The sequence below is a fragment of the Falco cherrug genome, chromosome 13, assembly GCF_023634085.1.
Source record: "Falco cherrug isolate bFalChe1 chromosome 13, bFalChe1.pri, whole genome shotgun sequence".
Lineage (NCBI taxonomy): Eukaryota > Metazoa > Chordata > Aves > Falconiformes > Falconidae > Falco > Falco cherrug.
The window spans coordinates 29,063,667-29,088,489 of NC_073709.1; the positions used below are offsets into that span (position 1 = coordinate 29,063,667).

The 24,823-nt window shown below is 37.9% G+C and overlaps 1 protein-coding gene across 1 annotated transcript in view; it reads left to right on the plus strand.

Annotated features, from left to right (window-relative positions):
- Positions 1–22,662, plus strand: part of CNIH3 (cornichon family AMPA receptor auxiliary protein 3) — a 47,133-nt gene extending 24,471 nt beyond the window's left edge. Inside the window, exons 3-6 of the mRNA XM_005441249.3 lie at positions 761–808; positions 17,022–17,134; positions 19,647–19,790; positions 21,777–22,662. Of these exons, the coding sequence (XP_005441306.1) occupies positions 761–808; positions 17,022–17,134; positions 19,647–19,790; positions 21,777–21,804 (333 nt within the window). The 3' untranslated portion in view covers positions 21,805–22,662. The remainder of the gene's footprint in view (positions 1–760; positions 809–17,021; positions 17,135–19,646; positions 19,791–21,776) is intronic.
- Positions 22,663–24,823: the final 2,161 nt, after the last annotated feature.

Sequence of the window (24,823 nt, forward strand, 5' to 3'; positions counted from 1 at the left end):
CAACAAAACCACTCTGCCTTCTGCAGTGCAACCAACAGTAGAATCTTTCACAGTAACTCCAGTGATAGGGTTATGCAGAGTGAAATCTGATTTTACTAGTGAATTTCTCGTTATGAACCATTTAAAAGGAAACCTGTCTTTGACTTGTCATCTTCCTGTGAATCATGATTAGAGAATCTTTTGAGTCACGCTGTTTAATTACAGTCACTTTCAGTATTTATGAATGCATCTGCTGTTTAAAGTGGCATTTTTAGGCCATTTTAGATATTCTTCACTAATGGGTTACATCCTAATGTCACATGTTGCTCAGGCACCCTCTTGGTGATAGAGGAAGGGCTGTCATACAAACTTCGTAGTTGTTTTTTCCCATTCAGAATGATCTTGACGCCAGAGGCTGGGCACCTGAAAATGTGAGACCAAGTCTTTGTGATATAGATTGGCACCATTGGGCAGAGCCACAAATGCTGACTAAAAAGAAGTTGCAACCTCTGGCTCAAAGCTAACACAGACTTGACTCTGTGTACTTGTTAAAACACCCAGTAACAGATGAAAAATGACTTATTTGGACTTTGAAATGGGCAAATCATTTGGCTTGCAAGCAGTAGGTAAGAAGTGAATGCTATTGTTTCAGATTCATGATGTGTGTTGCTTTCCTGCAGCCGTTAATTATGATCTTGACCCATTCTAATTGTAATATATTGTCTTTGATTTATAACACCAACAGCTAATCTCCTACCTTTTTCCCACTTTCTCTTGACAGAGAGAGCGGCTGAGAAATATTGAGCGTATTTGTTTCCTTCTGCGAAAGGTAAGTATAAACTAGCCTAGGATTTGTGATGTTTATGGGAAATAAAGCCACCCAGTGGCAATGCGCATTAATTTTCTCTTTGATCCTCACACTCCATTGATGAAAGGCTGGATTCTACTGCAGAAGTGGAAGTCATGATGACCTTCTAAGGACAAAGTAAGACAAATTATAAAAGGTTAACATAATAGAGGATTTCTGGATCCTCTTGGATGAAAGTTCAGAACATCAGCGCATTCATTTTGAAACACGCTTTTCAAAGGCAGTGAAACATTTTGCAATTGTGGCTTGAGGTGCTTTTATAGCACTATCAGCTGATGATAATGTAGTACAGGCTTTAGAAATACCTTTTTTTTTAACAGTGGCTTACTGTTTGATGAATTAAACGTTTTATTAGCTACATATTTAATGTTTAAGTTTTTTAAATTGGCTGATGTTGAAAAGATGTTTGAAGCACTCGGCCTCTTTTAAACAGTTTCTGAGATATTTGAAGGAGCTGATAAATTGTAGGATTGATACATTTATGGGTTACTCACCTCTAGGTTGAAAGAAGGTTTTCATAAACATTGTTCTCCTGACCCCATTAAAGTCAAAATAACCATCGTTCCAAACTATTTTATTCTGTATATTCAACTTTCTATAAATTCCTTTTGCATTGCAGAGTAGTAATGCAGCTACCTGAATTATTCTGCATTTTTGCTTAAAAGGTCATCGCTGAAGTGTGGACTGCTGACTGCATCTTAATTAAGCTAAGAATTAAATTCAGATATGTTTGTAAGAAGCTGATGGCATCATCCTTAGAGGTTTTGGGAAAGCCGATGCTAGGGATTATTGGTTTGGGGTGATCCAAAGGCGTAACTGTGACTGTGCAGAATCCATGAAGTGTCATTTTCTGATCAGTCAGAACCTAAGTTGTATCTGGTACCATTATGAGCATGTGACTGCTAGGAGCCACTTCTAAGTACTTAGCCTGTTTATGACACCGGGGGCATGAAAATAAGAGAAAATACTTATCATCAATAGCTTTCCATTTTATCAAATAGGCAGCCCACCAGTTTCAAGCTGTGTCCCAGTTTCTTTGATATAAAGCAACTGGTGAGTTGCAATATATGAACCCCATGGGAATGCCTTGCCTACATCAGTATTTATTTTTATTGAGCCTCAGCCTCACTGTGAACAGCAAAATGGAGCATTTTGGCGAATTACAGACTCCGTATTCATAAAGGATTGGCTTGCTTCTGGTTCACTTGAACAGTTTGTTAATTTAGCCTCTCCTTCAGAGTTCTTTGGGGACACATTTATTTTAATTGAGAGATTACATGCAAGAAGAAGGTGTAATGACTATGGATATGTGTAGTCTTCAGATCTGACAATCACTAAAAATAGCTCTAGTTTACATAGTATAAAGGATTCACTGTTAGGGAAAATTCAGGAAAAGAGTAAAGAATTCAGTGCCAGCTATGTATACAGGAAAACAGCAGTTAGGATGCTTTCAGCAAGCACTAAATATAGCCCTCATTATAGCATTGTGTGTTTTTAGGTCCATTTCTCTTTCTCTGAAAGAGTAACGTATCTGTTTTCCTATGTCTTGAAGTCAGATAATTCTTTTAAAGGGCTTTGAAAACAGTGATATCTTGTCATGTGTAACATTATAACTTAATGCTGTAAATTTGTTTTTTGAAGAGACAATATAGGTGGGCTATAAAAATATGTTCAGTTTCATTATATGCTGTTTTTAGAGGGGTTCTTGGGAATTATTAAATGGGCATACAATATGTCATATAAATCTGATCCCAGTGGACAAAGAGTTTTAGTTTTTATCTCCAAAATAGTTGGGAGGTTATTTACAAACAGTGACCTGGTATGTAATATGTCATCATGTATTATATAACTTACTTAAATTTTCCAAAATAGAACGGAGAATGTAATTGTTCTGCAGCCAAGCATTTTCTGCCATTTGGTTTTGGGGGAAAATGTTTCTGTGTCATTAAAACCAAGTAGGGGTAATGTGAAGCAGATCACATATATATATATGGCGCTGGCATGTGCACATGCATGTACAGGTGGGTCCGTATTTTTATGGTCCTATAGAATTAGATAAGCGTAAGTTTTCTGGTTACTGGAGAATGATCGGTTATATATGAAGAAGCTATGAACTTTCTATAGCTGTGGGCAAATCTATTCTATCTTGAAGTAAATAAGAGGAAGAACTTACTCTCTGAAGCCAGCACAACGTGAAGTTCTGTCAGGATGCAGGTATTTCTTTTTATTCGGTGTTGTGTTTTGGGGGTTTTATAGTATAGATTTGTATTCATGTGTGTGCTGTAGATGGTTGAACATTCCATTGTGTGGACGCTGGTGTGCGATACAAGTGTTAAGGTACTCACATTGGACATACACTACCATTGGTGAATGCTGTGGAGCGTGCAACTGTGCTATCTTTTTTGCTAAATTTACCTTTTTTTTTCTAAGGATGTGTTTATGTGACACACTACAATGCTGGACAGAGGTACACGAGCTAGTTGTGAATGAGCTGTCTTCAGCTAGTGGAAGCAGTACAGACGTCTTGGGCTGGTTAGCCCTGCTGAGGAGCGGGATAGGTGAGGTGTACCGTATAGGTCTAACCATGGGGTTTGTGATGAAATATTTTGGTGAGGTTATTAAAGTATGTTCAGTGGTGATGGTGGCAGGAATATTATATAATTGTAATTGCAGTTGTATTTCGAGAAACCTACCTACCTGATTGATTCCTGTTGGATATGCTTATCTTTAGCACTAAGGACAGTTAGGAATTTCCTAGGTTAAAACATGGTCTATTTCATTAATCAACCACTGTCATATTATTACTTTACCTTTGAGGAAATGTAAATTAAATTTGATCAGGTTATGCATTGTAATTTTTGAATTAATTTGATAGATCCTCACTAAGGAGGAGAGTTGATTGAAGTTGCTTCCTGCTCAGCAAACGTAATTCAGACTTCGATTTGCTCACGCCAAACACTGCTGAACAATATAAGTGACCTTTCTCAAATTATCAGCAAATATTTGTTTTCAAACTCTATTAAGCTAAAGTGAGAGTGATTTATGAACAGTGGCATTGGAACTTACCTGGGAGGGAATTGAGGTAGATGAAAGACAGACTTCTACTAATTTTCCTCCTGTAGTGGAGCACTTAAGTCAGGTGCTAAATTTGTAAAGCTGCAAGTGTAAGAAAATACTGTACCAGAGCTCAGTCCTTTTTCTTGATTTTATTTGGTTGTGGAGTTTTGGGGTTGTGTAGGTTTTTTTTGGTTTGTGGGTCATTTTTTTTTTTTTCTCCAAGTCCTGACAGGATGATTGGAAGAGAACAAATTCAGCAAGAAATCTAACCACAGGCAAGGTGACATTAATCTCAAAGATGTTCCAGATGAACTTGAACTATCTTGAAAAATACAAACAAATACACAGACAAAAAAACCTGCAGGTACAACTTTTGAATAACCAAACTTAGCCAGTTAGGCACTCCGATACTAGCAGTAGCAACAGCAACAGTAGATTATAAATCAGGAGCTGGGCAGTTTAGGTGAAGAGGTTTTGGTTGGTTTGTTTTTAATCTTTTTTCAAGCAAGTTTTAACATTTTAGTTAGAGGGTTGGGGGCTGCCAGTGCTTGATCTGGTCTGGTACTTCCGTCACTGTGGTTTCCAGTGGAGCTGGATCTGTGGTGGTAGTGGTGGAAATTTATTCTGTACTCAACAGTTCTGGTATTTACCAGACTTAATACTGGTTTTACTACTCTGCAAAGGTAAAATAAATCTATCTTTTAAATTTATATTCCATAGTGTGTACCTTTATACACATCACAGTTATGTTTTGCTGTATTTATATGTTTTGGTAAATAACCAAAACCAATGTTACTTTAAAGAGCAATTACAGAAGACATTCCATTCAGACTGAGATACTGTAAATAAAATGTAAAACCTAGTGACCATAGTGTATAATTCTAGACACGTGAGTGTCTGTATACAATTTTGTTTTGGTGTGTTTCCATATTTAAGGACTCTATTAAAAAAAAGTCAAAATTACTTCCATGTATGAAGGTAACTGTAATTCAGAGGCATGAGTAATCAGAAGCTTGAAGTCTTGTGGGTTAACACTACAGGTCCAACTGTAGACAGACTATTCCAAGGAAGAAGATAAGGTTTGATTTTTGTGTCTGTCATGCCTGTTTGTCAGTGTTGAACGCACATACTCAAAGCTTGAAAAAAAATCACAATATGTCCAGTGAAACATTACTGAGCTCATTGGATCAGCTAATACAGAACGAGTTAACTTTTTAGCCATTTCCTTAATAGCAGATGAAAACGGTATTTTCTGAGTGTTGGAGGTTTTTCTACTTTACATGTAGACAAATATTATAGAAAATCAGCATTTTTAAATAGCCTTGTCTTTCCTTGTTTATCCTTATTCAGCAGACATGTTTTTTCCCTGCATATTTTGGATGAAGGAGATTAAACAATGTACACTAGAGTGATTGTCATAGGAAATAATTTTTGTACTTGGACCTTAGGTTCCAGACCTTCACCTATCAGTAGCTCCTACCATTCTCTGCATGCAGCAGCTACAGTGGACAAACCCTTCTGGAGAATGTCAGGTGTCACAGTAGCTGATTTAGATTGATCGTATTCTTTTCTTCCTGATAAATTTGCTGGTTATTACAATGATCACTTCTTCTGTTGTTCTGCCTCATAGTCACTGGCAAGCTTGAGTGATGAATTTTAAGTGTGTGTTTTGGGATATGTCATTTGATTACTTCATCATGTATTTAGGGATTTATAGATGTGTAACAGTCTGCAGGCTAATAGTCATTAACAGAGTACTTCTGTAAGCCTATAATATGGTTCATTAAAATGCTTAGCAAATTTAGCAAATGCGACGTATAATCACAAGGAATTTTTAAAGTTGTGTGTATCTATCCATATGTAAGAAGGAATCATACTTTCTTCCTGGGATTGAAAAATCTTACAGGCGGAAACTACAGCAATAAGGCCATTATTTGTTGTGGAACTGGGAATAGCAGCAACAGTTTTACCTTTTGTAGTGCTGTGATTTATTTACAACCTCAGTAAAGACATTTTAATTCCTCATTTAGTTACTTTATAGAAAAAGCAACAGCGTAGCCATACTAGAGGGATAAGTCTGCAAGGTAATCAGGTGCCAGCTTTGTGGTATGCATTATATTCAGCACCTCCTAACTGGTAGTCAACATTGTCTTTGAAGTTTAGGTGCTTGTGTTATCTGAGAGGAAAACAGGATTTTTAGTCTAGTCATAAGGTATTTTTGGACTCTAGAAACAGCAGTGGTGTTCTGCCTTGCAGGACAAAGAGGCTGACGTTTCCAGAGTTCTGAGAAACCGCTGCTGTAACAAAGATCTCAAAGGGAACAAAAAATGGCACCATGTGATATTTTTCCTGTTAACAGCTATTGTTACGATGATGGAGCACCTGAACTTTGTCCACACTTATTAGAGACCAAAGAGTTCATCATTGTTACTGGTTTCTCAGTACATGTTATATTTCTTGATGTATCTAATGCTCTCTCATTCACGCTTCATCAACTGCTGAGTTTTGACTAATCATCTGGGCAGCAGTAAAACTGTCAGGAGACCCTTCCTACTGAGTGACTGGGAGCGTAAACGCTAATCAGGAGACTGTGGATTATTTCTGAAGAATGAATATAGGATTCTATAGAAAGAGAATATAAAATATAGAAAACATACTGCAGGTACCCAGATAGTTATTCAGAGTCTCCCTATGTGTGACTCAATGCAATACAGAAGCTTGTACAATTTCAGTAAATACTATGCATTTTAAAAATTATTTTCGTAATCTCAGGTATATATTTTTCTTTAAAAAATCTTTGCGCTTCAATTCAGTGGTTCAACACAACTGGTTTATATCAAAAAGCTTTCTGAACATCCCTGGATTTAGGAAGGGTTTGACTTCAAGTTTGACATTGATGCTTATCATTCATCTCTAAGATCAAACAACAACAAAAGCAGCTGTGATAGCCCTCTGTGGGCACTCTCAGAATCTCCTTGACATGGACAACTTGGAGCAATCTCTGTTTATTGCTCTGAGATGAGAAATGTGTTGATCTTCAAGCATAAACCCATGTGGAATAGGCCTGGACTTAGATTTGTATTTGAAGTTCTTATATTTTAGACAACATTTAGATAAAAACTGTGTAGTGCATCATTGGTAGTTATGGCCAGATGTGTCTGAATTCGTGCAGAAATTCCCAGGGAAACTCAAGAGAAACAATAAAGGTCAAACTCTGGGTAGAATGAGGGGAAGAAACATGAGTTTTTGATTAGACAATTCAGCACTTCACTTGAGCTACTAATGCTTTACCCCTTGGAAAATCATCATTTTCTTCCCTTTGAATTTAGCTATTACTGGGAGAGGACTGTGCTGTGAAGGAGGGTGGCTGGTACAAACTTCCACAAAGTAGAGTGCCTTTTGATTAGATCGCATTGGATAGTTTTATCAAGATCTGAACTTTCTGTTTACTAGCCTGATAATATGAATATGAAAAAGTTGTTCAGTAATCCTTTTTTTAAAGGTTTAAATATATGATCTGTTATTTGGACTACAGTGATATTCTGAATTAACACTATCATATGAAAACTTCGCATTTTAAAGGTGTCTTAAATAAATTCAAAAGGGTGATTTCAGGCTGTTCTGTTTGTCTTCTTTCTGGAAGAAAATACAATACAAATCTGCTTTTGTTGTCTTGAGGTGGATATTCTGCTGTCTTATGTTTTGCCAGTCTTTGAATTTTGCGTTCTTTTTTTACTTCCTTAGTTCTATAATTTAATCTTTTAAAGGCCCTGTTGTGGTTTAGCCAGAGATTCCTTTCAGCAAGACTTGGCTCTCCTTTTCTGTTATGTTTTCATTAAAGTTTGTGGTACAGCAATATGTTCAGACTCAGGTAATGTATAAAACCTTATTGTGCCAGGCGCTACAAAAACCACATGGTAATAAATATGAAGAGCATTTGTTTATGCTTACAAGACATGTACCCAACAGGAGAGGAAGGCTTGTGCAGCTGATTTGATGATAGAAACCTTGTTTTCAGAGACCTATTTAGTTTTCTTATTAGCAGGTATAGTTTGCATCTTTCATTTTTAATTGAAGCTAAAAATTTGTTTGTGTTTTTGAGGGCTGTGATGGTTCATTGGGTTAATAATTGCATGTAGTCTTTAATCTCTACAGCAGATGTTCAAATCTAGCCCAGTTTGGAGTCAGACTATTGTAGTCTGTAGTACTGTAGACTGTTGGGAGTAGAATTCTTGTGTCATGTGCATAGAGACTTGTGATGCTTGCTCTACAGAAATACTAATAACCGTAGACAATATGATGAGAGAGATCTCTGTCAACATCAGAGTGAATATGAGCTACACCTCCTGCTGTATGTATGGACATATAATTAGCTCCTAAGCTGCCTCAGAAGAAATTCTAGAGTTTGCATGCAGGCATTGGAATAAAGGATACTGATTTTTCTAAAGCATTAACTAGGTCTGCAGATTTTGTAGGATGTAAGCTTGACATGCTGTATGCATTCTGTCAGGTAGGACTTGGACTGTAATTACAATATCTTTCATAAAACTAAATTAGTTTTCTTTGTTTAAAGTGACCTAGGACTTTTAAAACTACATGAGATTCTGAGCATGTGTGAGAGATGTAAAACTGTAATTGTGCATTTCAGTGCATACTTGAAAGATACTGCTAAACTGCTATTAGATGATAAAGACAACTTTCTCCTGGCCTTCAGAGTGGCTCTGACAAGGTATCTTTATATTAGGAATGAATAACTTTACTCTCTAAGGATAAAATTTGAAGTTAGCTAAAAATGTATTGGTACACAGTTTTTAGTTTATGGAAATCGTTACTTATGGATTAGTTCTTTTTAGAGAATTTTGGTACAGCATCTCTTGTGAGTTGAGAGGCATGAGATAAATTTTAAATCTGCTGTTCATGTAAACAGCGGAGCTGTCCCTAGGTTGTACGAGTGAAAGAAAGAAGAATGCAGTTTTACAGGGGAAGTGGGGATATGGAAAAAGCAAGTAAAGTATTTTTAACTGAAGTGTTACACACTTTCACTAGCTCTGTGTTGGCTTAATTGTTTTCTACAGATTCCCTAAAAAGAGGATGAAGTTAACATACTGATAGTGATTCACACTTGGCAGAGATTTTGTTTGCATCTGGAAACATGAGGGACGTAATGATTTTTCCTGAATCTTGTAATGAATTTGTAGTGTAGACAAAATCTAGGCCTTCAGTACCTTTGTTGCTGAGCTGCCTTTTCCTCTTTTGCACTATGATAGGAAATATTCTACAGACCATCTAAAAGCTTCTTTCTTTCCTTCTGTTAAGTCTTTTCTGCCTACTCTTTTGTTACATTTATTATCTATGAAGTGTGGAATGGGATGAAATTGGGTTGTGCCTTATTCCAGTAGTCTCTTGGGCACCCACATAATTTTAATGTCATCAGAAAGATTGGAACTTGGCAGTGCAGATATTTTGTGGAACTGACAGTAGAATTAGGACCAAAGATCTGGCAGTATTTATACTTTCTGCACAAATAATCCCATAGATGTTGCTTAACTAGAGGAAGTGCATCTCTTCTTCACACTTTTTATTTTATTGTAAATATATTTGCTTCATATTTAATAGAAAGTTATTACTATTGCAATCAAAATACTGAACATAATCCCGTTTGTCCTTTCCTTGTATACAGTACCATATCTGGAAATATGATCTTAACAGAGGACTTAAGAACTTAGGGGAAGTATAGTATTTCTGGCAGGCAATTCATTCACTACTGACGCTCATTTATTGTGTGCATTGTTCCAGCACTATTTTTAGTCAAATTTACAAGTTCCTGAATTCAGCACTTTTCAAAAGTTAGAACATAACAATTGTTATTTTTAGCAGTCGTTACCTAAGGCTGTCTGGGTGCTTACTTAAGGATAATGAAAAGATATATCCTGCTGTGCCTGCACAGGTGTTCAAGGCAGGGGGCGCTTGTAAGAGGAAAAGTTACAAAACTAGTGCAAGAGTGAAGAGTTCAAACTTGTGACTTGGTCACAGTTTGGTCCTTACCCCCCTTCTACTTCAGGGAGGAAGTAAGATTTGCCAGTGTGATGCCTGATGGAAATTGTAATATCCTTTGAAGGAAGGTACATATGGTTACTCATAATATTATTACTCATGGAAATATTTACATCCAAAACTATTTCAGGTTAACTGACTGTTTTTTGCTGTTAATCTCATCTTCTAAATGTTTATATGTCAATAATCAAAGAGGCAAAAAAGTATCACCCTATAATAGATGACCTATTGCTTTGCTTTACAGTTCAACTTCTTCCAGTACTGTTGTGGAGGATACGTTAGCATATGTCCTTTCGGTATCAGAATATCACAAGTAACAGCAGAATAAGGCTGAAGTGAAGATGCAGCAAAAATGTAAATGAGTAACTGTTGCCTGTAATGTACTCTTGAGAGCAGTGTACTTCTCAGCTGCTTGGGGTAATGTAATTTATGCATCTGTTCCTCAGAGCTGTGTTGAAGATATTGGCAAAATTTGACTTGCTAATGGACTGTATTTGCTTTAATTTGGTACGCAATAAAGTAAATATTTGCATTTTAATAAAACTAAAGAAATAGGGGTTAAATCAAATGTCACTGTTATGTTTAGCAGAATGTTCATTGTAGATGTAAGTCAGGATCAGACTTACAAAGCCACTATGCAATTACAAAAAGCAATATAATACCTAAAAATACTGCAGTGATTTTACATCATACCTGTTATATGGATCAAAATTGCTTCTGCTGGAAGTTCAGTGTCCTACCTTGCATTTAGATGCTGATGTTTTCAATAAAGCTGTTAGAATAGCAGGGCAGGGATTGTCTTTACCATGTCTGCACTGTACCAAATCTGCTTCATCAGACTGAGTCTTTACGCACCAGACACAGAAACAACCCTGTAGTGAACACTTAGTTTTCAGCATTTGTGGAACTGTCAGTCTTAGACAGACCCCCGGGAGAAGGCCTGAGGGCCCTTCCTGTCCTGTGCAGATGGCTGAACTTCATTTTAATGATTATTGAGATTTCTGCATTCATAGACCTGCCTGTGAAATGGGGGGCTGGTTTTCTAGATCCTAACGAACAGCTGTGGTACTAGTTGTCATTCTCACCGGTTTGGGGTGAGTGCACAAAGATGCCATGAGCTATTGGAATAACCCAGCTATGGGGCGTCCTGGCTGGTTGTGTCTGAAATACAACAGTGAAGTAGGGCAAGAAAGCATTTCTTACCCAGTTCCGTGTCAGTGTTGTGAAAGCTAGAGAAGTCCGCACTCCAGGGCTGCTAACCTAGCCTCTCTTAGTGGTTCTGAATTAATGTTAAAAAAAGAAACGTTGTGAAGATATCTCCTGATCCCTGCTGAGTGGAAAGGAACAGTTCGCAGAGGAGATATACTTGTAAGAGCACAGCACATCTGCCTTATTGAAGTGCCTTCCAAGAACGGGGTGCTTTTTGGATTGTGCTGGTGCCCTGCAGGCCTTACAGTGGAGAGGTCTTTTTGTAGGTCTGTTTCATAACCTCTTTACCTGGTGGCTGTTATGACCTCCCATAGGCTCTGTAATACAGAAATATTTATAGATACTCTTGATGAATGTCCCATAAAGATCTGATCTTCCTCTGTCACTCTTGTTAAAGTTATTATTTGTATTATGACAAAGCTGAAATGTTCTAATCATAAACTAGTTCCAGTGGAATCTATAGATTGTGAATATAATTGCCCCCATGTTGCAGAAGACAAAAATGAGACAATGAGAACTGAAACGATAGGCCTAAATATAGACGTGTTTAGTAGTTGAGATTGAAAGAGCATCCAGAAATTCTGTGTTATAATACTAGATCTGGTACTGTGTTACAGATGGATACGGAATACTTGGTGAGAATGATAATAAGGTTCTTTGTGTTCATTTCATCGTCTGATATTTGTGCTGTGGAGTGACTTACGTTCACAACCACTTAATACTGTTTAAAGACATTCCAATAGTTCATTAGAATAATGAAATTACCTTCACAAAGCAGTGGCTTTGTGCTGCTTTGCTTCATCGTGATCCAGAAAGGTGGAGGGGTGAAAACGGAGATGTTACATCCTTTCTTTTAGTTGTGCTCTGTACTTGGTTTGTAATATGGAGCCTTGCATGCATGCACCATTGCTCTCCCACAGATAAAATGTAAAGCTGTATATGTGAACTTAGTAGGGTCAACAGAGGGTTGTTCTTTTGATGATCTGGAATCCATTTTCAGACGTTTTCTTTTCATCTAGTTTGATACATCTGCATAGCAAACTGCTGAATACTTTTAGAGGTTTGCATCCCATGGTTTTGAATTACTTAAAATGCTTTGGCTATAGGTTTGTGTTATAACAATTAACTGTGCAGCTGAGTTTCTAAGTGATTGCTATAAGCAACTAGAGAACAGAGCTTGCAGAGACACAAGCAAGTGTGAATTTTAACAGGAGAACTGAAGGAAATTGAACTTGAAAATTTGGATTGAAAATCTCAGTGTATTTACTGTGACATTATTGCATTGGGCTCTAGGGCAGCCTTTCAGAGGAAGCTTTGGAAGTCAAGTAACTCAAATCTTTTAAAGTAAATTAGAAAGATACACTAGAAAATGTAAGTGGGAAACCTTTGTGTATTTCAGCAGTAAATTTAGTGTGTTTCATCAATTTGGTCAATGTAAGCAGTATGTTTAAAACTGTTGCAAATTTTAAGATGTTCTCTGTATTTAAATTATGCACAGTTGACCCTACTTCGGTTTGTGCAACAGCAGGTGCAAATACACCATTTGCTTTGGTGTACAAGCATTCCAGATTCATGCACATAATGGGTTAATGCAGATGGCACTACTATTTTTCTGTGTGTTTCTGCTTTTTTCACTTGCTTGCACTACACTTCTGACTTCTGTGGTCTGTGTCGTGCAGTTAGAAGAATTTGAGTCATTAAGTAATCATCTCTGTTTGGTCTCATGATGTCTCACGATTCAGCAGCTGATACTGCCCAGTAAACCAGGTTAGCTCTGGCAGGCTCTTTCAGGGTGGTCTAAAGTGTAATTGAAGTAACTCTTGTGTTCTGAGAACCTTGGGTATGTCTCCATCCCTTCTTTGCCTGCTACGATGGGGACCAATTCTACATTGGTCAGCTTGCATGGTGCAAGGGGTATGGTGGAAAAACGCAGCAGAGAGCACCATAATGGCAAGCTGCAGCCATCCTTTAGTGAAAGTAGGTGCAGTAGCATTTAACCGTTGCTGTAAAGCAAGCATATGCTTAGATCAGGCCTGATTTGGGGCCCTGGAGTGATACCATGCGTGCATGGTGTTTTCGGTTTCTTGTTGCTTTTAGGTGGATAAAAAGGGCTTGTGTGTTTGTAAGGTGAAAAACTTGTTTCCACTTGAAAACTTCCACTCACCAGAGCTTTTATCTTATGTGGAAGAGATTCAGCCTCCACTTCAGGTTTTTTTTTTTCCTGCCATCTGTGGGAGGAGAAGGCAGGCATTAAGAAGGGAAGTTGTCTCAGCCTCTAACAGTATAATGAAGGCTCTCAGAAACCCTGGGAAAGGTAGAGTATTTAATGACTGGCAATTTCTGGGTACTGTGTAAAATCTATGGTTACAGTCGGGAGGCTGGCGTGCACAGATGGAGACTGGTGTAGACTCAGTGTCTTTTGGGGGGAAAAAACAACAGTTCCGTGAGAATTACTATTATTGTGTAGCACTCAGGAGTATTGGTCCTAAGCGAAGTGCTGGAAAGAAGCATAAGGTTTTGACATTTCAGTGACAGGGAGAACAGTTTGATTCACTTGTTGCAGTTGATTTTCTAAGCATGAGAATTTAATAGCATTGGGAGATTACTATTCCTGCTATATTATCTTCCCAGTTTTGGTTTCTGTGAGGTATTTTGTACCCTGTTCGCTGGCAAGACACACTGTAAGAGCCATTCTATGTAAAAATTATATAATGTTCTGTAAAAACAAAATTACATTTGAGAAGGAGTTCCATATAATAAACGGAATAAGCCAGAAAATGACGGACAGAAAAAGGTGGGCTTATCTTTTATATAACAGCAGCAGCATATATCTAGGAAACTGGATACTGAATAAAATTATTTAGGACTGAGCTTCCCAAGAGATGCCCTTCTGCAGTTGCAGTCTGCAGAGGTCTTTGCATTCCAATAAACAGAAAGAAGCTGCTGACAGGTGCTTAGCTTCAGTGCTTGTTTTCCCATGCTTTAGTTCAGCCAAACCTAGATATCTATACACAGCAAAGCCTGCCGTATTTTCTTTGGAATTAAAGGGGAAGAATATATCTACATGTGCATGTGTGTTTGTAATACTTTCTATGAGGATGTATTGTATATTTGTGGTGAGATGGTAACAATAGGAGTATGATATCTACCTAAGATTTTACATTTTAAATGCAAATGATGGATTGTAAATAAGGGGTTTGAATATTTACTGATACAGATATTTACTGTAACTATACATATTAGAGCAAAAGCTAGAAAGGTATAGTAGTTTCTTTCCCTGGTTTATGTTAATAGCAGAAGGTATTTCTGACTTGCAGCATTTTGGTGTAGAAGCTGACTTATTTTTCAGGCTTTCCTGTGGTTTTCCACAGGTAAATGTCAGCCAGTAGTATTTCTGGTGATAAATTTGTAGTGCCATTAATTAGCTTGGCTCTCAAAGTGACCAAGTTGCAGCTCTAAAGAACTGTCCTTCATTTTTTGCTGATTTTGTCCTTCAACTCTGTGTTCTGTAACCATCTCAAGACTTCATGTTGAGCTGTGTCAGAAAGCAGAGGTTGTACCTGAATCAGGGTGTTCCTGGCTCAAAATAGAAGTATACTGTTTGTATCCTAATGTGTCTACCATCTGACAGCTTCGTATGCTCTCCTGGGAATGAATTAAAGATGCTAGTTTAATTCCTATTGCACAGCCTTCTGTATGGCAGAAGTTACTATTGCAGTTGACTACCTCAGCAGGAACAAGAAGAATTGCTTGTTTCACAGCCACCTTCCTTCTCTCCAGGAGCTAGATCCCATGTTTGCTAAAATTGATGGAAAGTTTCCATTGGTTTCAGAGGACATTGTGTCAAACTGCAGGATGATTCTTGCACCCAAGAGCTGAAGCAGTGTTGTCTTTTAGTTATTTAGTTATTGAGTTTACTTTTCCTCACAAGCCTTGCTGTTAGTGCCTTTCTACACTTTATGCTTTCAATTCTCTCACCTCCTTTTAGATTTGGTCTCTTAAGTAAATCGCCTGAATATAAACTATAATTGTCTTTGCAGGCTGGGCTTTGTTTGCTTCTTTGCTTGAATTCTCTTTAGAAACTGTGATCAGCACTGATCCTTTTTTTTATGTCCACAGGAAAATGTCACTCCAAGAAAAGGGTGAAGAGACATAAATGACACATCTGTTGTTCTATCAAAAGCATAGTTAGATTTAATTTACACCAGAAACTGTGACTGAGAGTGACTGTTTCCAAGAGTCCACTGCTTCCTTTGTTTCCTTTCTAGCTTCACAGCAGATTTTCTTGTTTGGTTTTTAAGCTTTGCATAAATTTTCACTATGACGTTCCTTCCCCGTTATTACCAGCCAGCCTACTGATGAGGCACTAGGGTTGTGTTCTTGCTAAGTCCGTGGATTGTGTTGGAATCAGAAATCAAATATGTGATAATGAATGTAATATGCTTTTAAGTGTGGTAGTGTTTTGTGGGTAGATGTACATCAGGAAGACCTTTCTTCTCTGCAATTTTTGATGAAGATGAATCATTCTTTGGGGAAAGGTTATAGTCATGTTGTAAATCACATTCTAAAAATGAAAAAAAACCCCACCAAACCAGCAATGATAAATAACTACCATCTGGAATCTGAACTATGTAATTGTATTATGATTTGTAATCCACATAAGATAAGCTTTTGAGAATGTTTAAGTTGAAGGCGTAGACAAAGATATCCAAATGTGTTAACTTCACCACCTGAAACAGTTAAATGAAAGTTAAAAAATACGGTGTGCATTAGGTGGAAAGACCTCTAGAACTAAGAAGACAGAATTGATTGCAGCACAGCTGTATGGGAGTAGGTAGGCGTTGGGAGTAGCTGTATAGTAGATTCTACATTGTTTTGAAAAAATAGGGTTCACTTAATTTATTTGACAGATGAAAATGAACTTATATCAAAAGAAGCCTTTCAAATGCTTTTTGTGATTTAACTTTGGTTGATGTAGCTCCAAGATGCAGCAAGGGATGCAGAAGAACCATGTATGGGATTGTCTAGCTTTGAGAAATATGTACTACTGGAAATTAGTCTCTTCTATGACTGACTTTAGAAAGAGAGATTTCCAAGAAGTCATTGGAAAAACTGGAAGGAAACAAGAAAAGAAAACCAGCTAAGAAATGGGGAAACAGTGAAAAAAGCAAAATGCCTTTAGAAATAACTTCTCTGAATCAACATCACATAAATTTCTGCTTCTGCCAGCTGCCCACTCACTTTCTTTTTTAATAGAATCATCTTGGGTCTGAAACAAGTAGTGTGGGGAGCCATAGATTTACTGAGGAAGTGAGTTTCCTGTCTTGGTGGGTTTTAGCGTGCAACACTGACTTAATAATGGATTTTTATCTCTTTAGGGTGTACATAACATATCAAAATGAGAGAAGCAGCCTTTTATTTTTCCAAGGATGCTCCTCCAGTATAGAGGTGAAGCTTTAGGTATAGTTTTATTTCCTTTCTGAATGCATGAGTAACGAAACAGTTCTTTAAGAAGTCTTTTACAGACATTTGTTTAATCTCAGTGCTTCTGTGAGGGAGACAGTTTTGTTTTGTAGACAGAAATCTGGAGCAGCAGTAAGACAGTAAGTGATTTGTCCCATGCCTCTCAACAAGCCCCTGGACTACAGCCATGGTTAGAACCTGAACAAACCTGGCACTGCGTTCTGTGTTCACTGGTCATAGCCAAGCCTTCTATCAACGAGGTATGTCTAGGGACAGACATAAACACACAAGAGGCTTGCAGAGATGGTTTGTTTTCTGAAAAACTGTTTAGGTGACGAAAATCAAAGGGGTGTTTTACTGACATATATTATTTCTGTTCCTTTCTTTTCAGCTGGTGTTGCCAGAGTACTCTATCCATAGTCTTTTCTGCATAATGTTTTTGTGTGCTCAGGAGTGGCTAACACTGGGATTAAATGTTCCTTTGCTTTTTTATCACTTCTGGAGGTAAGCCTATCTTTTATATACTGACTGCTTGTTAGCCTTATTTGCCAACTGAGCACACATGCAGGTTGGATGAATTATGAAGTGCAGTGACAGGAGTATGACTGAATATCTTTTGCCTAGTATCTTTTACCTAGAAGCAGCTGAAACTTATGTTTCCAGAGGAAAAGTAAATATATTTCATGAACATTTAGGATGGGTAAACACATAATAATATAAACTTGGCTTTCAGTTACTAACTTAAATATCCTGAAGGATGTCAGGATGCACTCACCACAACTGAATGAAAACTTGAGAATTAAATAGGCTGGACTGAAATTGGAACTTGGTGAGGCTCTAAGTACTTCACAGATAGGGAGTTGTAAGGCAGTTCATATCTGAAAGATCTTGGACCTATTCATTCAGCCCTAGCCAGGAAACCTTTCCATTGGAGCTGTGAAATAGAGACTGGGCAGGCTGACAGAATTTTGCTTCTCATCTTCTTTGTCAGCTTTATGCTCTTTTTTTTTCGTTTGTTTGTTTTCAATATAAAATAAGTTTTTCTTCCTGTACAGTGGAGAATTTCTTTCTGCAAGCGGAGTCTCTCTTAGAAACTCTTGGAGTAGGAATTGCAGTAGAAGAAGAGCTGTTGTCTTCACCCTGCCCATATGAAAAAGTGGGGAGTGTTTCCACTCTGGATCTCTGCTATGTGTTTATATTCACTAAGGTGCTTTCAGAGTTGATAATGAAAGACCTGCTGTTGAGCAGCATTAATGTTTTCTGGACAGGCAGTGCAGCAGCTGCTGCTGCTGCATCTTCCTCTGCATTCTAGTGGAAGATCATCCTTCTGTTGCTTCTGAAGATAACCAAGAGACATCAGGTTTTGTGGCTGTCAGTCTGGAGTCCTCACTAGTTTTGCATTTCCACAATGTTTGTAAAAGCACAGATTATTTTTGTCTGTCAGGGTCTCTTTTTGTTACAAAGATCCATATGGTAGCAGAAATCTCCTGTGCAAAATAGCTTAAAGAAAAAATCTGTAAAGAAGGCAAAACCATTATCTGCACCAGGAACTAAAAAGTAGTAGGGTTTTTGCACTATTTTCTGCAAAAGCTTGGTAGTAATGCAGTCATACGATAAAGTGTATTATTCAGAAGTTAGTGCCAGTATAGTTGCTAGAAAGCTAAATAAAGCTACAGATGCTTTTCTCCCTGTTGGTTGGGTGTAATAAAAATAATAATATTTTATGGTGCTGTTTTACTAAGAGTTAACAACAAAAGTGTGACAATAGTACTGACTTAAGAGGTTTTTAAAAAACAAATTTAAAAAATTGTATTTTATGTCCAAGGTGGAAATGATCAAACTCTAAATAATGATATCAACCTTTGGAGAGAACTTTTGATTGTCTTTTTTTCAATTATTTTCCACATGCTCTCCATAATTTCTGCTTAACCACAGACAGGTTTGGGTTCGTTGTGTGAAGTTCTGTACAAAACCATGGGAAGATACTGTAATATCTTCATGCCAATGAAGATAATAAAGCAAGGTTTCACCTGTGGTCCCTGTAAAAGAACTTGTAATGTTATTAGAGACTAAGTGGATGTGACTAATATTGGAAGGGAGGAAGGAAAAGTTACTATGAGAACATATACTTTCAAGGTTTGCTGCTGGTTATGTGTTTGAGGGTTTTATATCTATGTTATATATATGTCTATCTATTTATCTATCTATAAGCAATCCCAGCAATCTTCAGTGTTTACATTACTATTTCAAAGCAACAGAAATAAGTATTTTACCTGATTTGTGCTGATCTTAAAGCAGTTCATTAATTTTGTTGAGGATTTCTTTTTTGCTTTGCTTTTGTTTTTATTGCAAAGTAACTGAGGCAGAAGCTTCTTTGCCAAAAAAGTTCTTTTGTCAGGATTTTCTCATACCTCCAGTCACTGCTGAGAATAATTAGAAACTTCTCCTATGTAAGAAGAAAAAAGATTTTCCAATTATAATTATTTGGATGGTAATTTTCTGAGCAGTGCTACATGTAGAAAACATTGGTCAGCCAGCTCTTATATTACTTCATATTGACTTTTTACCTTTTCAGAGTTGGAGGAACTTAACTATCAGTTGGTTGAGACAGTCACCTTTCAAAATGTCTGAAATCAGTTGTGTAGATGCAGTTCGAGCCCAGTAATCCCTCCTTCATTCTGTAATCACAAACCACTGCATATTGTCACGCACAATATGTAAGTTATTAGAGAGCCAGAAATAACTATATAAGAAGAGGGAACATTTTAATCTAAAGAATAAATAGAACACAGAAAGTCTGCATTAATTAATTGCTTTGTTCTAGAAGAATGGTCTTAGACTAGCATCCTGATTTTAACAATGTCCAGAAATAGAGGCTTGAAAAAGAGAGGAAAATTCCTCCTGTATCATGGAAGATGGTTGTCTTCTGAGCTGGTGATCAGGAAGATGTGTATCTGCACATATTTAATACAAAATATTAGAGAGTCATTCCAGGTGTCTTCTCCTGCTCTTTCAGGTATTTTCGTTGCCCAGCAGATAGTTCAGAGCTAGCATATGATCCACCTGCAGTCATGAATGCAGATACCTTGAGTTACTGTCAAAAAGAGGCCTGGTGTAAGCTAGCTTTCTATCTCCTTTCATTCTTCTACTATCTGTACTGGTAAGTCTGGTCGTTTCACTAAGGAAATAGTAGCTGCTTTTCATTTGACATGTGAAATTTATTTAGGAATGACTGGAACCAGTTTGCCTTTTTCCTTAGTTTTTATAAAACTTGCTTCGGATCTTGATTCAGGGAAGCATGCCCACTTACCACAGCATATGCTTATATCTGCTGACACCTCAGTACAAAATACTAAGCATTTACCTAAGATCTGAGCCAAACCCCAGAGCCAACCAAAGGAAAAAAATTTTGCTCCTCTGCATAGTCTCTTAGGATGGGTGAAATAACAAATGTTATAATAATGGCATTACATCAAATAAAAATTATAATGGTCTTATGATTCAAGAGAATCATAAGAAAAATACATCTGCTGGTGTAGTGATGCTCAAGATAAGTAAATGGGTAGGTAAATGGTGGGTAGAAATATGGGGTGCACTATGCCTGTAGTCATTCCTACAGACTGCCTTTCATGACAGGGTAAGCCTGTGTGTGGTCCAGACTCCTAATTTAAGTACATTCTTGAAGATGTGCACCCCAGTTGTGTGTCGTCCCACCTGCCCCTGTCAGATGTCCTTAGTGCTCAGTCACAAATGCCCAGAGCAAGAATATGTGAGGATCATGCCTTGGCAGGATCCCTGTGCTTTTAGTCATCCCTGTAATCACACCATAAAACTACTTGACAACAAGGGTTACTGCACTTCAAACAGAGGTGTTGTTTTATGATGCCTTCCTTCTACTTCTTCCATAATGTATTTGCATAGAGTGCCTCTTCAAGCCAGTCTTGCATGCAGTAATCCCTCTATAAGGCAGGTTTGTATGATGATGGAAGAAAATAAATCTTATTTCTCCTTTGATTACTGGCCCGTTATCTGTTCTGTTGTTCCCCATATCTTGAGGAGCTTTTGCTGCAGGTTGTTGTTTCTCAGTATTACTTGTAAATACTATTGAGAACAAAGTTTTCTGTCCACATGTGCATGCATATGTACCTGTGTCTGCATACATAAGCAGGAGAAAGTAGAAGGGTAGAAGAAACAGAAGCTGGTAGGTGGCTAGCTCATGTTAAGATGGATGGGGCATGAGAACCTGAGGAGGAGTTCAACATCCAGTAGCTTTGTGGGTTTGGGCTGAGTGCCTTTGCCCACCAGTCCTCTTCATGGGACTGGGAGTGGAAAGAACGGCAGTTAAGCTAGATAAGCTCTGTTAGTAGCGCAAGGAGAGATGGCAAGGCATGGCTGAAGAGAGAAGCATTTTTGACCCCGTGTTTTTGTGTTGGGTAAAAGACTCTGTCAAAGTCAGCTATGTAGTGTGGTCTTTTCTGCTGGGACTCTGCTTTGTGCAGCTTCCTCTGAGCCCTGCTTGCTTCATTCTAAAATGTGGCCATAATCCAAATCCACTGCCTGGTGCTAAATAAAATAGTATTAATTACATTCAATTTTGCTATGCTTTCCTGGGTATTGTCAGAATTAGAAATGCAGTAAAATGCAGCCATGGCAATGTACTAAGATTTCTTTGCTGTTCAGAACTGCATTTAATATGTATGGATTCATTCCAGCTGGTGTCTGTATTTTATGTTTCTTCTACTGCTGGAGTTTTTTCCAGAGGAAACAAAATAATGCAGTTTCACGGGGAAACCTTGCCTGCCCTGCTGAGAGTTGCTGGTTGAAGTTTTAAAAATCAAATGCACTAAAGCAAAATGGTTTTGTTTCTACGCTGTTCAAATTCAGATATCAGACTGCACTTTAATAAGCTCAAACACAGCTTGTGGTGCAGTAGGATGTCGATAATGAATTTGTTATTTCTTGAGTGCTTTTTGATACCCATCTTGAATACACCATAATTAAGATGCTTTAGAGAGAAAGAACGCAAAGGAAAGCACAGGCCATTACAGTCAGACCTGAGGAACAGACAGTAAAGGTTTATAAAAATCAAAGTGCTCTGTATGCTTCAAAAGGATACTTTCATATTATGTCTTTCTTTTACATTCAGCATGATCTACACTTTGGTGAGCTCTTAACTGAAAGATCATCGTTAAAGGCCGAAAACAACAAAGGCTGGAGGTGTGAGGATGAGTGAGCCAAGTGATGCATGAGTTTAAAAAAAAAAAAAAAAAAAAAAAAAAGCAAAGAGGAAAACTTTGAACCCAAGAAGTAGAGTACATGAAAGAGACTCGGCAAGAAGAAGCAGAATACCATGGGAGAACAGCTGCGTTAACTGTGTTTATCTCCTGTTTCTCAATCTGTTGCAGTAAATGACTTTCAACACACACACACAAAAAACTCCCATGCAACAAGGTGGGCCAGGTAACACAACTATTCACCTCTCCAGGAATAATGCTGCTTGGTTTAGTGGATTCATTATAAACTATAGTCCGTACTGTCTTCCAGGGAGCAAAATTTCCTTTCTTAATGACTGTTCTGGACGGCAAGATCATCTTAGAAAGAACAGCTATACAACATATTCTGAAAATTGCTTCAGTGGTGTTTTTTTTTTCCACCCATAACAACAATAACAAGAGCGTTTGCAGTTGCAGTGTTCTGTTCTAGTGATATGCTGTTCCTGTAGGTGAACATCCAGTATATTTCTGTACTTCAGCTGTGATGCACCAATAACATAGTGATGTGTATAAATGCATTGGGTTTGACCTAATCATGCCAAGCACATAACAGAATAGGGTTACTCTGACTGAAAAAGAGGAAAAGAAAAAAATAAAAGGTAAAAGCTTACATATATTAAGGAGGATTGTAACATAGGTATTATATTCATCACAATGCTGGATAACAAAGTACTGGACCAACTAATCATGGTCTGTTATTCTGTGTTGCAGCTTTATTTCTGCTGTCAAATTTAATTTGAAACAAATATACAAAATGTTTTTGTCATGTATGAAGTTTGTATTGAAAAATGTTTGGGGTTTTATAATTTACAAGTTTTTAAATTTTATCATATAATTCTCATTGAAATTCATATATATGGGCTGTATATCTTTATATGTATATAGAAATACACATTACATAAATACTCACAATCTATTTATATTTTAGGTTAATCTCTTTGATTGACAGGTCAAAGGCATTAAGTGTCCAGAACTGCTGCTAAATGTATTTCAGTGCTGAACCTGGTGGACCGGGGTTGGTTCCCTCAAAGTCACTAAGCTATTGCGGTGCAGCCACTGGTGCTCTGGGTAGCCTGTAAGATCAAGACTTAACACCAGTGCAATGCACAGAGACCACTTGGATCTTGCATTGTGAATGAGCTAATAAGGTATGTTGCTACCAGAGATGTTGCACAGAACAGTGTAGATAGGCCTCTCTGTACCCCAGCTTGGTTACAGCTGGCCTTGTTAGCACTAGCTCGTTACTGACCTTGCCAAATTTGATCTAGCTGTTGAGAGCCAATAGATTGTTCCTGTACCAGACTCGGAGGACTTTTTATTTTGGGCACAGGACTTCAGCAGGAGAGATGCAGTCTCACATTCAGCACTGACTCTATGCTAAAATACCCTGCTTCAGAGTATGGTGCAGAAGCAATGGCTGAATGGAGCCATCTCATGTCTGCAAGGTCCAAACTGAGCTGGAGTTACTGAATGTGTACTGCCAAGACTCTTTCTGGTTTAATCTGGCTACATTAACAAAAATAAATCCTTTTAGCCTGCAAAGCACAGTTGCTGCATGCAAGCTGTCTGCTCTTGGACTATGCCAACTCCCAAATCGTGCCTGGTTGTGGCTTGGAAGAGTGCTAGCTGGCCCGCATGAAATCTACACTGGGGTCATTCTAACAATATGTAGATGATGAAGTTATCCGAAGTCCTGACATTCTTTATTTTGCAAGTACAGACATAGCTAATGCGTCTTACCAGATGTAGTTTTAACTCCTTACAGGGTAGCATTCCTGGTTCCGGAAGCACACAACAAGACTGCCAAATCAGGTTACTTCAGAAGCTAATTTGAACTCCGATGGTTCATTACTTTGTATTGCCCAGACTATGGAAGTGGCTAAATTGCTCTTGAAATCCCACTGACCCTGCAAGCAGTATAGATGTATTCATTTGGAATGTGCTTGAGCTAAGAAACTTCACTGGGTCATTACAGAACTGATAAAGCTCTGCTGCCATGGTATAATTAATGCACAACCCATAAAAAGCTGATGATTGTCAGATGAATTCCTTCTTTACATCCTAACTAAAGCATCTAGTTCTACCAAAGTATAGGAACTAGAATCACAAGAACAAGTCACAGTGAGTAACTTCTAGATATCTTGCTACCTCATAAAATTCTCAACTCTGACTAGCTGACTGAATCTTTCCATATATCTCCCAGGATGCATAGGAGGTGGAAATAAATTAATTCAGACTTACCGTGTTCCAGATATGTGCTTTAAAGTCTGTTTCATCAAAAGGCCTGGATATTTTTTGTGAGGTTGGAGTGGTGAAAACATGATAGCGTCTTGCCTGAAAACACAGACTTTTCAAATCCCGAGATTCAGGCGTGAGCTAGACTGCTAGCAGGTCAATTGTTTGCCTACAAGGCTGTGTAGAAGCTCTGTGAGTTTTTTTTAACTGGCGTTGGCATTGAATTCTTGACTTTGCACAAGAGGCACTTACGTACTTCTGAATGTAGCTTCAGGTGACTTCAAAGGACATAATGCTTGAATGGACATGTGAGGTCATTTAAAACAGGTTCTCTATTTCAGGCAACGTCATCAATATACTTACCAAACTCCACTTGAAAGCAGAACAGTTTGTTTGAGCCCACTACTGCTATGAGCAAGCATTTCCAGGATCTGACTGCTCTGGTACTAGAAAGTTTTTCTGTATTTCCAGCATAAATTTATTCTTGGGTAATTTATTCTACCTGCTTTTGAGCCACCACTAGCCTGAATGCACTTTCTGTCATGCTGTTGAAGAGACTGATATATAGAGAGAGCAGACCTTTTCGGCCTCCATTCTGTTAAGAGTGAGCTGCCTCTTCTTCCATGTTCCCATTGAAAAGCTCTCCCTCCGTTCTCCATATCTTCTTTAAAGGATTTCTCTGTTG